Here is a 13990-nt window from a genome sequence, read left to right as displayed (position 1 = left end):
AGGTGATCGCAGCAGTGTCAATCGGGCGAGGTGATCGCAGCAGTGTCAATCAGGCAGAGGCAATCGCAGCAGTGTCAATCAGGCAGAGGTGATCGCAGCAGTGTCAATCAGGCAGAGGTGATCGCAGCAGTGTCAATCGGGCGAGGTGATCGCAGCAGTGTCAATCAGGCAGAGGCAATCGCAGCAGTGTCAATCAGGCAGAGGCGATCGCAGCTTTCGCATCTCACTGGGTGCGCACGAGCAGTGCGGCCGCTGCGCGCGTGCACTAGACATAGGGCATCAGGCTATGATCGCTGCCGCTGCAGAGATTGGGTCTAAATTAGGCCTTGTATTTCCAGACTCCAAGTAACAGAAGTTCATAAATAGAATAACATTGGTGATAGCTAATCTCACCCGCCTCTCTCCCCTGTATAGCAGCCACTGTGTTGTATTTTGCAAGTTTTGGGAAATGTCCGCAGCCAGATGGGCTCTCTCTGATATGGTTGCATCTGGGCTCCTCTGTTAACAGCGGTCTCTGGAGTGCATGCACAGGACAATATTAAGTTAAAATCTGGGGCCTGATCGCTCGCTAGCTGTTTTTTTGCGATCAGATAGTCGCCGCCCATAGGGGAGTGTATTTTCGCTGTGCAAGTGTGCGATCGCATGTGCAGATGAGCGGTACAAAAAAGTTTTGTGCAGTTTCTAAGTTGCCCAGAGCTTACTCAGCCGCTGCCATCACTTCAGCCTGTTCGGGCCCGGAATTGACGTCAGACACCTGCCCTGCAAACGCTTGAACACGCCTGCATTTTTCCAAACACTCCCAGAAAACGGTCAGTTGACACCCACAAACGCCTTCTTCCTGTCAATCTCCTTGCGATTAGCTGTGCAAATGGATTCTTCGTTAAACCCATCGCACAGCAACGATCCGCTTTGTACCTGTAGGAGGCGAGTGCGCATTGCGGTGCATACGCATTTCTGACCTGATCGCAGCGCAGCAAAAAAATCTAGCGTGCGATCAGGTCTGAATGACCCCCCCAGTGCAAAGAGGAAAACTGAGGGTTCTCTCTGAGCATTAATACTGAATTAGGCGGGGACTATTGATACGGAAATTTATTGCAACTAGAGGTGGAGCTACAATGGGGGGTGGGGGGGCTGTTACAATGGGAACATATGGACACTGGGGATATACTAGACTCCCCTCCCCTCTCGCTCTCTCTCTCTCTATATATATATATATATATATATATACATATATTAACTAAAATCTTTAAATACATGTTTAAAATTATGTTATTGACTAAATAAAGAAAAAAATCAACAATTTTTGATGCTATTTAAATAGTTTGATATTATATCCCTTTCACACTGAGCATAGAACTGGGAAAAACCCTGTGTGCCGGTGTGAATTGGCCTACCTGGGTTTTGTGCCCTGGGGTATACGCTGCGGTCTGAAAGAGTGTTTCTGGGTTACTCTACCTGGGTTATGTTAAAAAGAGCTCAGTGAGTTCCTTTTAATACCCATTTCATACCGTGGCATGGACCTGGGATAAACCCAGGACATGATCTGGGTCACATAACCTAGCCCAACCAAATTCACACTCTCACTCGACCTGAGTCTTTCCCAGGGTGTTGCTCTGGTGTGAAAGGTGTATGAACACAGAATGGAGCCGTGTTCGTTATCCCGCCTATGACCTGGGATTTCGGTGTGAAAGGGGTATTAGAAATAGAGGCATCACTGGACTGGATGCAGCCAAATTGTTGCGATATAAATTGTCCCGGAACATCGCCTGAGTTCACATTTTTTATTTCGGGTTGTGGTCTTTGAACCAGTCGGTTTCTCCTGATATGTTTCCTTGAGCATCCTCAAAGAGCAAGACATCTAGGGGTGTAGCCTCAGTATCACCTGGTTTCCAAATGATTTCCTCAATCAGGAGAACGTCACAGCCCAGAATTAATATATGGCGACTTAAGGACTGTGGCCACTACCACTTGACAAGGGCCACTAAGAATTTTACCCTTAAGGTGTGTACACAAGGTGCGATATTTCTTTTGATTTTGACTATATAGTCAAAATCGTAAGAAAATATAGTGCATATCGCGCCGTGTGTAGAGTCCTTGCGATGCCGATGCGCTATCCCACGGGATCGGGATCGCAAGGAAACATAGGGGTCGATTCAATTCACCGACAGTTGAATCGCACCGGGAATTAGCTCCCGGTGCTATTCAATTCAGCTCAAGTTAAGTCGGCGAATGCCCGTTCTTGCGGACTTGACAGGTTGATTTGTCGGGAGAACGGGCATTCTCCGACTTAACTCCCCGCCGCGATGCTGATTCCCGACAGAATCAGCCTCGCGCAGGCCGCGCGGCAGCACTTTTGACGGATTTCTTCTCTCATCTCCCCGGGGTGAGAGAAGAATTCCCGACAATTGAGTGTCACTTGGTGCTGTATTGAATAGCACCGGGAGCTAATTCCCGACGCTATTCAACTGTCGGTGAATTGAATCGACCCCATAGATTGTACAGGCAGCCCAACATTGACTATATCGGCGGGGCCGGGCTCCGCCCATGTCGAATAGTCAATGTCAGGCTATACGGCGCATCGCGCCGTGTGTACACACCTTTACAGTATGTGCGTGTGTGATATATCACAAGCAAAATCACATGATCAGTGATCCTATAGGATTGGCTACACATTTACTTTATGACTGTGGTCCCACAGACAGCCTTTTGCTACAGATCATACTAATTGTCTAATGTGTTTAATTACACGTTATGCTAAGGAATACTAGTCTGCACCTGCTTTTCCTGGTTATTTCCAGGACTAAAAACACTTGCTAGTCTGCTTCTGTTTTTCCTAATTATTTCCAGGACTAAAAACACTTGCTAGTCTGCTTCTGCTCTTCCCACTTATTTTCAGGGCTATAAAAGATCAATATAATACAAAAGTCTACCAGTGCTGGTTTAACCGCAGCCTGTGACATACACTGTGGCTTCACCAAAACCTCAAAGCAAACAAAAACAAAATACTGTTCTAACACACATTGGCGCTGTTATCGCAAACAAAACAAAAAAACCTCAGGAAGAGTCAAGTATCCTTCTAACACTGTATTACAAGTTTATTACCGTATTTGCCGGCGTATAGGACGACTTTTTTGCCCTGAAAAACATGCCTCCAAGTGGGGGGGTCGTCTTATACGCCGGGTGCACTTCAGTTGGGATAGACATAGCTGCCATAGTGGCCTTCCGATACTCGCCCGGTGCCCATAGTGGCCTCCCGATGCCCGCCCACCTCATTCTACATACCATCCAGTATCGCGCGGTATCCAGTGCGGCCGCGGCGAGTCATCAGCGTGGCCCGCCCCTTGTCTACGCAGAGCTCGCACATGCGGACTTGCGCACTAGTGCCAATTACAGGGAGATGCAGGGACTGGCCGGAGGTGCTGCGGTCGCGTTGTGGCCGTACAATGGTGACAATGACAGGTACTGTAATGGCACTAATACTAATAGCACTCATGTGAAACCGGTAACAATAAATGCACACAGGGGTATACTTTTATACATTTTACAATCTGATGTTCTTTTACGTTTTATTTGGTGTGTGGAAGGTGTGCGGAAGAGGGGGTAGTCTTATACGGCGAGTATATAACAAACTATATTTTGAGTGGAAATGTTGGGGGTCGTCTTATACGCCCAGTCGTCTTATACGCCGGCAAATACGGTACATGTTTGTTTCAACAGTGCTGCAGTGAGTATTATTTTTGTATTGTTTTTATAATTGGTGTTAAAAACACATCATGCGCCTGGAAAATAAGCGGGAAAAGCAGGAGCTATATGTAAAATGAGCTCAAATATGCTCTAGGTTTTTCAGAATTTCTATGTAAAGTAAACTACAAAAAAGAATGCGATTAGGTGAAAGTAAGCCAAGTGCAACTCTTGGTATCTCATTGGGATCGCAAGGATCTTTAAAGAGCAATATTTAACACACGGTAAGTAAGGGCTAAATGGATAGATATTAAGATAGCTAAAGGTAACGACAAAACTTCCTTACCCAGGATCCAGTAATTGCCTCAGGCATCACCCTATTTCCAATACCCACATACAAATCCTGTTTCAGGTGAGCTGGGTACAGAGAAATCTCATATTTTGTGTTCTCAGCACTGTATGTGTTGCCAGGGCTCTGTTGACAGCGTTGCTAAGCAACCAGAAGAATGGGGTGTGAACGGCTATAGAATCCAGAAGAATGGATGTTCCAATTATACACAACATAAGGAGACTTTAGAGGGGACAGGGTTTGTATCTTTTAATGAACAATATTGCTCAGATGGCTTTAAATAAACACCCACAGCTGCATTTCATTAGACTGTGACCCTTACATGATTCATTTTGTAGTGTTTACTGCAATCGTGTCGTTTTAGTGCATTTCATTTCTGAAAGAAGGTAAATAGATGAGCAACATGATTCAGTCTGGCCATTTACTTTGAGCCTTATTTGCAATTTTACTGGGGCAGACAGACATCCCCCAGACTCCTCTCTGCTGCATTAGGCTATAACTGATACAACGCAGCAGTAGCCCGTTTACGGAGGAATCAATTATTTTATTTCTGTCCCTTAAATGCTAATTTATTTACATATATAATTGACTGAAATGTAATAAATTGATTCAGCGGTTAACACTATGGGGGTTATTCAGATCTCGTAGCAACTTCTACGGTATGCGCAAAGTGCTAAGTACACACGCCCGCCCAGTTCAGCTGTCAATCACCGCCGGCTGCTGGAGCATGTGTACAGGCGGTCGGCCGACCGCCCGTACACACACAGCAACGCGCCAATATATCGGCCTGTGCTGCGGGGCCGACGCGATATGTTTGTGAATGACGCACACACTGGCTGACGGACCCGCGATATATCAGCCATTCAAAAGAACGGACGATATATCGGCCAGTGTGTACCCACGTTAAGACGCCGGATATACTGCGTAAGTGGATGGAGATCCTGGTTCTGCAATACCACCACATCGGTTGCGACACGCCTGCATTTTAGTAGTTCCCCATTACCTCCCACAAGCCGTCATTTCCTTTTAATCACTCTGCGTCCTAATCCACACTGCGACCACCGTCACATGACCATCGGGAGACATGCGCAGTGCGATTCTAATTCATGCGCAGTAGAAAAACCACTGGAAAAACTGTGCAAACATCAATATATTGGGGGTAATTCTGAGTTGATCGCAGCAGGAACTTTGTTAGCAGTTGGGCAACACCATGGGGTATATGCAATTCACGGCGAATCGCGGCAATTTTTCGCCGTTTTTTAATTCGACTCAATTCGCCAGGTGAATTCCGGCAGGTGGCTGCCGGAATTCACCATATTCAATGAAAAACGGATTCGCCAGAATCGCGGGCGAAAATCGGCCGCTTTGGCGGATTTTGCCGCGATTTTAAAAAACGGGAAAAAACGGGAAAAACCCGGAAAAAAAAATGGCGTGGGGTCCCCCCTCCAAAGCATAACCAGCCTCGGGCTCTTCGAGCTGGTCCTGGTTCTAAAAATGCGGGGGGGGAAATTGGGCAGGGATCCCACGTATTTTTAAAACCAGCACCGGGCTCTGCGCCTGGTGCTGGTGCCAAAAATACGGGGGACAAAAAGAGTAGGGGACCCCCGTATTTTTAACACCAGCATCGGGCTCCACTAGCTGGACAGATAATGCCACAGCCGGGGGTCACTTTTATGCCGTGCCCTGCGGCCGTGGCATTAACTACCCAACTAGTCACCCCTGGCCGGGGTACCCTGGGCGAGTGGGGACCCCTACAATCAAGGGGTCCCCCCCCCCCCCAGCCACCCAAGGGCCAGGGGTGAAGCCCAAGGCTGCCCCCCCCCCCCCCCCATCCAATGGGCTGCGGATGGGGGGGCATTGTTTTTTCCAGTAGTACTACAAGTCCCAGCAAGCCTCCCCCGCAAGCTGGTACTTGGAGAACCACAAGTACCAGCATGCGGGAGAAAAACGGGCCCGCTGGTACCTGTAGTACTACTGGAAAAAAAATACCCAAATAAAAACAGTACACAGACACCTTGATAGTAAAAATAAGAATTTACTTACCGATAATTCTATTTCTCGTAGTCCGTAGTGGATGCTGGGACTTCCTTAAGGACCATGGGGAATAGCGGCTCCGCAGGAGACTGGGCACAAAGTAAAAGCTTTAGGACTAGCTGGTGTGCACTGGCTCCTCCCCCTATGACCCTCCTCCAAGCCTCAGTTAGGATACTGTGCCCGGACGAGCGTACATAATAAGGAAGGATTTTGAATCCCGGGTAAGACTCATACCAGCCACACCAATCACACCGTACAACCTGTGATCTGAACCCAGTTAACAGTATGATAAACTTAGGAGCCTCTGAAAAGATGGCTCACAACAATAAACAACCCGATTTTTTTGTAACAATAACTATATACAAGTATTGCAGACAATCCGCACTTGGGATGGGCGCCCAGCATCCACTACGGACTACGAGAAATAGAATTATCGGTAAGTAAATTCTTATTTTCTCTGACGTCCTAGTGGATGCTGGGACTTCCTTAAGGACCATGGGGATTATACCAAAGCTCCCAAACGGGCGGGAGAGTGCGGATGACTCTGCAGCACCGAATGAGAGAACTCCAGGTCCTCCTCAGCCAGGGTATCGAATTTGTAAAATTTTGCAAACGTGTTTGCCCCTGACCAAGTAGCTGCTCGGCAAAGTTGTAAAGCCGAGACCCCTCGGGCAGCCGCCCAAGATGAGCCCACCTTTCTTGTGGAATGGGCTTTTACAGATTTTGGCTGTGGCAGGCCTGCCACAGAATGTGCAAGCTGAATTGTACTACAAATCCAACGAGCTATAGTCTGCTTAGAAGCAGGAGCACCCAGCTTGTTGGGTGCATACAGGATAAACAGCGAGTCAGTTTTCCTGACTCCAGCCGTCCTGGAAACATATATTTTCAGGGCCCTGACTACGTCCAGTAACTTGGAGTCCTCCAAGTCTCTAGTAGCCGCAGGTACCACAATAGGCTGGTTCAGGTGAAATGCTGAAACCACCTTAGGGAGAAATTGAGGGCGAGTCCTCAATTCTGCCCTGTCTGAATGAAAAATCAGGTAAGGGCTTCTATAGGATAAAGCCGCCAATTCTGATATACGCCTGGCTGAAGCCAGGGCTAACAGCATTACCACTTTCCATGTGAGATATTTAAAGTCCACAGTGGTGAGTGGCTCAAACCAATGTGATTTTAGGAACCCAAAAACTACATTGAGATCCCAAGGTGCCACTGGAGGCACAAAAGGAGGCTGTATATGCAGTACCCCCTTGACAAACGTCTGGACTTCAGGTACCGAAGCCAGTTCTTTCTGGAAGAAGATCGACAGGGCCGAAATCTGAACCTTAATGGATCCCAATTTTAGGCCCATAGACAGTCCTGCTTGCAGGAAATGTAGGAACCGACCCAGTTGAAATTCCTCCTTAGGGGCCTTCTTGGCCTCACACCACGCAACATACCTCCGCCAAATGCGGTGATAATGTTTTGCAGTTACATCCTTCCTGGCTTTTATCAGGGTAGGGATGACTTCATCTGGAATGCCTTTTTCCTTCAGGATCCGGCGTTCAACCGCCATGCCGTCAAACGCAGCCGCGGTAAGTCTTGGAACAGACAAGGTCCCTGCTGAAGCAGGTCCTTTCTTAAAGGTAGAGGCCACGGTTCCTCCGTGAGCATCTCTAGCAGTTCCGGGTACCAAGTTCTTCTTGGCCAATCCGGAGCCACGAGTATAGTTCTTACTCCTCTCCTTCTTATGATTCTCAGTACTTTGGGTATGAGAGGCAGAGGAGGAAACACATACACCGACTGGTACACCCACGGTGTTACCAGAGCGTCCACCGCTATTGCCTGAGGGTCCCTTGACCTGGCGCAATATCTGTCCAGTTTTTTGTTGAGACGGGACGCCATCATGTCTACCATTGGTTCTTCCCAACGGTTTACAATTACTTGGAAGACTTCTGGGTGAAGTCCCCACTCCCCCGGGTGGAGGTCGTGTCTGCTGAGGAAGTCTGCTTCCCAGTTGTCCACTCCCGGAATGAACACTGCTGACAGTGCTATCACATGATTTTCCGCCCAGCGGAGAATCCTTGCAGCTTCTGCCATTGCCCTCCTGCTTCTTGTGCCGCCCTGTCTGTTTACGTGGGCGACCGCCGTGATGTTGTCCGACTGGATCAACACCGGTTGACCCTGAAGCAGAGGCCTTGCTTGACTCAGGGCATTGTAAATGGCCCTTAGTTCCAGGATATTTATGTGAAGAGACGTTTCCATGCTTGACCACAAGCCCTGGAAATTCCTTCCTTGTGTGACTGCTCCCCAGCCTCTCAGGCTGGCATCCGTGGTCACCAGCATCCAATCCTGAATGCCGAATCTGCGGCCCTCTAGAAGATGAGCACTCTGTAACCACCACAGGAGAGATACCCTTGTCTTTGGAGATAGGGTTATCCGCTGATGCATCTGAAGATGCGATCCGGACCATTTGTCCAGCAGATCCCACTGAAAAGTTCTTGCATGGAATCTTCCGAATGGAATCGCGTCGTACGAAGCCACCATTTTTCCCAGGACTCTCGTGCATTGATGCACTGACACTTGTCCTGGTTTTAGGAGGTTCCTGACTAGCTCGGATAACTCCCTGGCCTTCTCCTCCGGGAGAAACACCTTTTTCTGGACTGTGTCCAGAATCATCCCTAGGAACAGCAGACGTGTTGTTGGAATCAGCTGTGATTTTGGGATATTTAGAATCCACCCGTGCTGACGCAGCACTACCTGAGATAGTGCTACACCGACCTCTAACTGTTCCCTTGACCTTGCCCTTATCAGGAGATCGTCCAAGTAAGGGATAATTAAGACGCCTTCTCTTCGAAGGAGAATCATCATTTCGGCCATTACCTTGGTAAAGACCCGGGGTGCCGTGGACAATCCAAACGGCAGCGTCTGAAACTGATAATGACAGTTCTGTACCACAAACCTGAGGTACCCTTGGTGAGAAGGAAAAATTGGGACATGGAGATAAGCACCCTTGATGTCCAGAGACACCATATAGTCCCCTTCTTCCAAGTTCGCTATCACTGCTCTGAGTGACTCCATCTTGAATTTGAACCTTTTTATGTAAGTGTTCAAGGATTTTAGATTTAAAATTGGTCTCACCGAGCCGTCCGGCTTCGGTACCACAAACAGTGTGGAATAATACCCCTTTCCCTGTTGTAGGAGGGGTACCTTGATTATCACCTGCTGAGAATACAGCTTGTGAATAGCTTCCAAAACAGCCTCCCTGTCGGAGGGAGACGTTGGTAGAGCAGACTTCAGGAACCGGCGAGGCGGAGATGTCTCGAATTCCAATTTGTACCCCTGAGATACTACCTGCAGGATCCAGGGGTCCACTTGCGAGTGAGCCCACTGCGCGTTGAAATTTTTGAGACGGGCCCCCACCGTGCCTGAGTCCGCTTGTAAAGCCCCAGCGTCATGCTGAAGCTTTTGCCGAAGCGGGGGAGGGCTTCTGCTCCTGGGAAGGGGCTGCCTGGTGCAGTCTTTTCCCTCTTCCTCTGCCCCGGGGCAAAAAGGAGTGGCCTTTTGCCCGCTTGCCCTTATGGGAACGAAAGGACTGATTTTGAAAAGACGGTGTCTTCTTCTGCTGAGAGGTGACCTGGGGTAAAAAGGTGGATTTCCCAGCAGTTGCCGTGGCCACCAGGTCCGATAAACCGACCCCAAATAATTCATCTCCTTTATACGGCAATACTTCCATATGCCGTTTGGAATCCGCATCCCCTGACCACTGTCGCGTCCATAAGGCTCTTCTGGCCGAAATGGACATCGCACTTACTCTAGATGCCAGGGTGCAAATATCCCTCTGTGCATCTCGCATATATAATAATGCATCCTTTAAATGCTCTATAGTTAATAATATACTGTCCCTATCCAGGGTATCAATATTTTCAGTCAGGGAATCTGACCAAGCCACCCCAGCACTGCACATCCAGGCTGAGGCAATCGCTGGTCGCAGTATAACACCAGTATGTGTGTATATACCTTTAAGGATATTTTCCAGCCTTCTATCGGCTGGTTCCTTGAGGGCGGCCGTATCTGGAGACGGTAACGCCACTTGTTTTGATAAGCGTGTGAGCGCCTTATCTACCCTAGGGGGTGTTTCCCAACGCGCCCTAACCTCTGGCGGGAAAGGATATAGTGCCAATAATTTATTTGAAATCAGCAGTTTTTTATCGGGGGAAACCCACGCTTTATCACACACCTCATTTAATTCATCTGACTCAGGAAAAACCACAGGCAGTTTTTTCACACCCCACATAATACCCTTTTTTGTGGTACTTGTAGTGTCAGAAATGTTCAACGCCTCTTTCATAGCCGTGATCATGTAACGTGTGGCCCTACTGGACATTACGTTTGTCTCCTCGCCGTCGACACTGGATTCAGTATCCGTGTCTGGATCTGTGTCGACTACCTGAGGTAGCGGGCGTTTTAGCGCCCCTGACGGTGTCTGAGACGCCTGGACTGGCACTAATTGATTTGCCGGCTGTCTCATGTCGTCAACAGTTTTTTGCAAAGTGCTGACACTGTCACGCAGTTCTTTAAACACGACCATCCAGTCAGGTGTCGACTCCCTAGGGGGTGACATCACTAACAGAGGCAATTGCTCTGCTTCCACATCATTTTCCTCCTCATACATGTCGACACAATCGTACCGACACCCAGCACACACACAGGGAATGCTCTGATAGAGGACAGGACCCCACTAGCCCTTTGGGGAGACAGAGGGAGATTTGCCAGCACACACCAGAGCGCTATATATGTATAGGGATAACCTTATATAAGTGTTACTCCCTAAAATAGCTGCTTATATTATTATTTTGCCAAATAGTGCCCCCCCTTCTCTTGTTTTACCCTGTTACCGTATGTAGGACTGCAGGGGAGAGTCAGGGAGCTGTCCTTCCAGCGGAGCTGTGAGGGAAAATGGCGCTTGTGTGCTGAGGAGATAGGCTCCGCCCCCTTCTCGGCGGCCTTTTCTCCCGCTTTTTTCTGGAAAACTGGCAGGGATGAAATGCATCCATATAGCCCAGGAGCTATATGTGATGCATTTCTTTAGCCACATAAGGTTTTAAACATGTTTCATTGCGTCTCAGGGCGCTCCCCCCCCAGCGCCCTGCACCCTCAGTGACCGGAGTGTGAAGTGTGCTGAGAGCAATGGCGCACAGCTGCAGTGCTGTGCGCTACCTTATCTGAAGACAGGAACGTCTTCTGCCGCCGCTTTCTCCGGACCTCTTCGCTCTTCTGGCTCTGTAAGGGGGCCGGCGGCGCGGCTCCGGGACCCATCCAGGCTGAACCTGTGATCGTCCCTCTGGAGCTAATGTCCAGTAGCCAAGAAGCCCAATCCACTCTGCACGCAGGTGAGTTCGCTTCTTCTCCCCTTAGTCCCGCGCTGCAGTGAGCCTGTTGCCAGCAGGACTCACTGAAAATAAAAAAAACTAATTATACTTTTACCTCTAAGCAGCTCAGGAGAGCCACCTAGATTGCACCCTTCTCGGCCGGGCACAAAATCTTAACTGAGGCTTGGAGGAGGGTCATAGGGGGAGGAGCCAGTGCACACCAGCTAGTCCTAAAGCTTTTACTTTGTGCCCAGTCTCCTGCGGAGCCGCTATTCCCCATGGTCCTTAAGGAAGTCCCAGCATCCACTAGGACGTCAGAGAAACTTTATTACACACTACCGACACACACATACTTACCTATGTTGACACGCCGACTGCCACGGTCTCCGACGATCCGAGGTACCTGTGAAAAAATTATACTCACCTTCCAGCGTCCAGAGGTAAATCCAGGTCCAGAGATAATCCACGTACTTGGCAAAAAAAAAAAACGAACACCGATCCACCGGACTAAGAAAGGGGTCCCATGCTTTCACATCAGACCCCTTTCTCCCGAATGCCGGGACATCACGTGACTCCTGTCACTGAAGTCCCTTCAGCCAATCGGGAAGCGCTACTTCCGTGGCGCTCACCTGATTGGCTGTGCGCTGTCTGTGCTGTGACAGCGCATCGCAAAGCCGCTCCATTATGTTTCAATGGTGGGAACTTAGCGGCTAGCGGGGGGGTTAACCCGCGGTCAGCGGCTGACCGGTGGGTGACCTCACCGCTAGCCGCTAAGTTCCCACCATTGAATATAATGGACGGGGCTGTGCGATGCGCTGTCTGAGTTCAGACAGCGCACAGCCAATCAGGTGAGCGCAACGAAGTTGCGCTTCCTGATTGGCTTTAGAGACCTTTATGTGACAGCTGTCACTGACAGGTCTCATTCGTGGAAAGGGGTCTCATGTGTCAGCATGGGACCCCTTTCAGTCCGGCATGGAGCGGGTGTTCGGTTTGTTTTTTTGCCAAGTACGTGGATGTATCTCTGGACCATGGCTGAGGTGAGTATATTGAACTTTTCTTTTCAGGTATCCGTGGATTCTACATGGAGAAGAGGACCGATGTCGGCGTGTGAACATAGGTAAGTATGTGTGTGTCGACGTATGAAATAAAGTTTTACTGTCGACGGTGTGTGTGTCCTGTTTTTATTTGGGTATTTTTTTTTCAGTAGTACTACAGGTACCAGCGGGCCCGTTTTTCTCCCGCATGCTGGTACTTGTGGTTCTCCAAGTACCAGCTTGCGGGGGAGGCTTGCTGGGACTTGTAGTACTGCTGGAAAAAAACAATATTCTTTTCATTATCACAAAAGGCTATCAGCCCCCCCATCCGCAGCCCATTGGATGGGGGGGGACAGCCTCGGGCTTCACCCCTGGCCCTTGGGTGGCTGGGGGGGGGGACCCCTTGATTGAAGGGGTCCCCACTCCCCCAGGGTACCCCGGCCAGGGGTGACTAGTTGGATATTTAATGCCACGGCCGCAGGGCACGGCATAAAAGTGACCCCCGGCTGTGGCATTATCTGTCCAGCTAGTGGAGCCCGATGCTGGTGTTAAAAATACGGGGGACCCCTACTCTTTTTGTCCCCCGTATTTTTGGCACCAGCACCAGGCGCAGAGCCCGGTGCTGGTTTTAAAAATACGGGGGATCCCATGTCAATTTTTTCCCCGCATTTTTAGAACCAGGACCAGCTCGAAGAGCCCGAGGCTGGTTATGCTTTGGAGGGGGGACCCCACTAGAGATGAGCGCCTGAAATTTTTCGGGTTTTGTGTTTTGGTTTTGGGTTCGGTTCCGCGGCCGTGTTTTGGGTTCGAACGCGTTTTGGCAAAACCTCACCGAATTATTTTTGTCGGATTCGGGTGTGTTTTGGATTCGGGTGTTTTTTTCAAAAAACCCTAAAAAACAGCTTAAATCATAGAATTTGGGGGTAATTTTGATCCCAAAGTATTATTAACCTCAAAAAACATAATTTACACTCATTTTCAGCCTATTCTGAACACATCACACCTCACAATATTATTTTTAGTCCTAAAATTTGCACCGAGGTCGCTGTGTGAGTAAGATAAGCGACCCTAGTGGCCGACACAAACACCGGGCCCATCTAGGAGTGGCACTGCAGTGTCACGCAGGATGTCCCTTCCAAAAAACCCTCCCCAAACAGCACATGACGCAAAGAAAAAAAGAGGCGCAATGAGGTAGCTGTGTGAGTAAGATTAGCGACCCTAGTGGCCGACACAAACACCGGGCCCATCTAGGAGTGGCACTGCAGTGTCACGCAGGATGTCCCTTCCAAAAAACCCTCCCCAAACAGCACATGACGCAAAGAAAAAAAGAGGCGCAATGAGGTAGCTGACTGTGTGAGAAAGATAAGCGACCCTAGTGGCCGACACAAACACCGGGCCCATCTAGGAGTGGCACTGCAGTGTCACGCAGGATGGCCCTTCCAAAAAACCCTCCCCAAACAGCACATGACGCAAAGAAAAAAAGAGGCGCAATGAGGTAGCTGACTGTGTGAGTAAGATTAGCGACCCTAGTGGCCGACACAAAC

General features: G+C 49.2%; 2 protein-coding genes across 3 annotated transcripts in view; one reads left to right on the top strand and one right to left on the bottom strand.

The window, feature by feature from the left end:
* Nucleotides 1–4182, bottom strand: part of C9H3orf84 (chromosome 9 C3orf84 homolog) — a 92321-nt gene extending 88139 nt beyond the window's left edge. Inside the window, exon 1 of one of the 2 annotated variants that reach the window (XM_063941082.1) lies at nucleotides 4028–4182. In XM_063941082.1, coding sequence (XP_063797152.1) covers nucleotides 4028–4054 — 27 coding nt within the window. In that variant the 5' untranslated portion in view covers nucleotides 4055–4182. The remainder of the gene's footprint in view (nucleotides 1–4027) is intronic. The other variant, XM_063941081.1, reaches the window with a different exon arrangement.
* A 5-nt stretch (nucleotides 4183–4187) lies between these two features.
* The window catches only part of IHO1 (interactor of HORMAD1 1), a 154210-nt gene continuing 144407 nt past the window's right edge, over nucleotides 4188–13990 (top strand). Inside the window, exon 1 of the mRNA XM_063941079.1 lies at nucleotides 4188–4268. The gene's annotated coding sequence lies outside the window, so the exon portion shown is untranslated. The remainder of the gene's footprint in view (nucleotides 4269–13990) is intronic.

Source organism: Pseudophryne corroboree, chromosome 9 (genome assembly GCF_028390025.1).
Source record: "Pseudophryne corroboree isolate aPseCor3 chromosome 9, aPseCor3.hap2, whole genome shotgun sequence".
Classification (NCBI taxonomy): domain Eukaryota; kingdom Metazoa; phylum Chordata; class Amphibia; order Anura; family Myobatrachidae; genus Pseudophryne; species Pseudophryne corroboree.
Note: the sequence above shows the minus strand (reverse complement) of the source record. Positions and strands in the feature narration are given on the sequence as shown.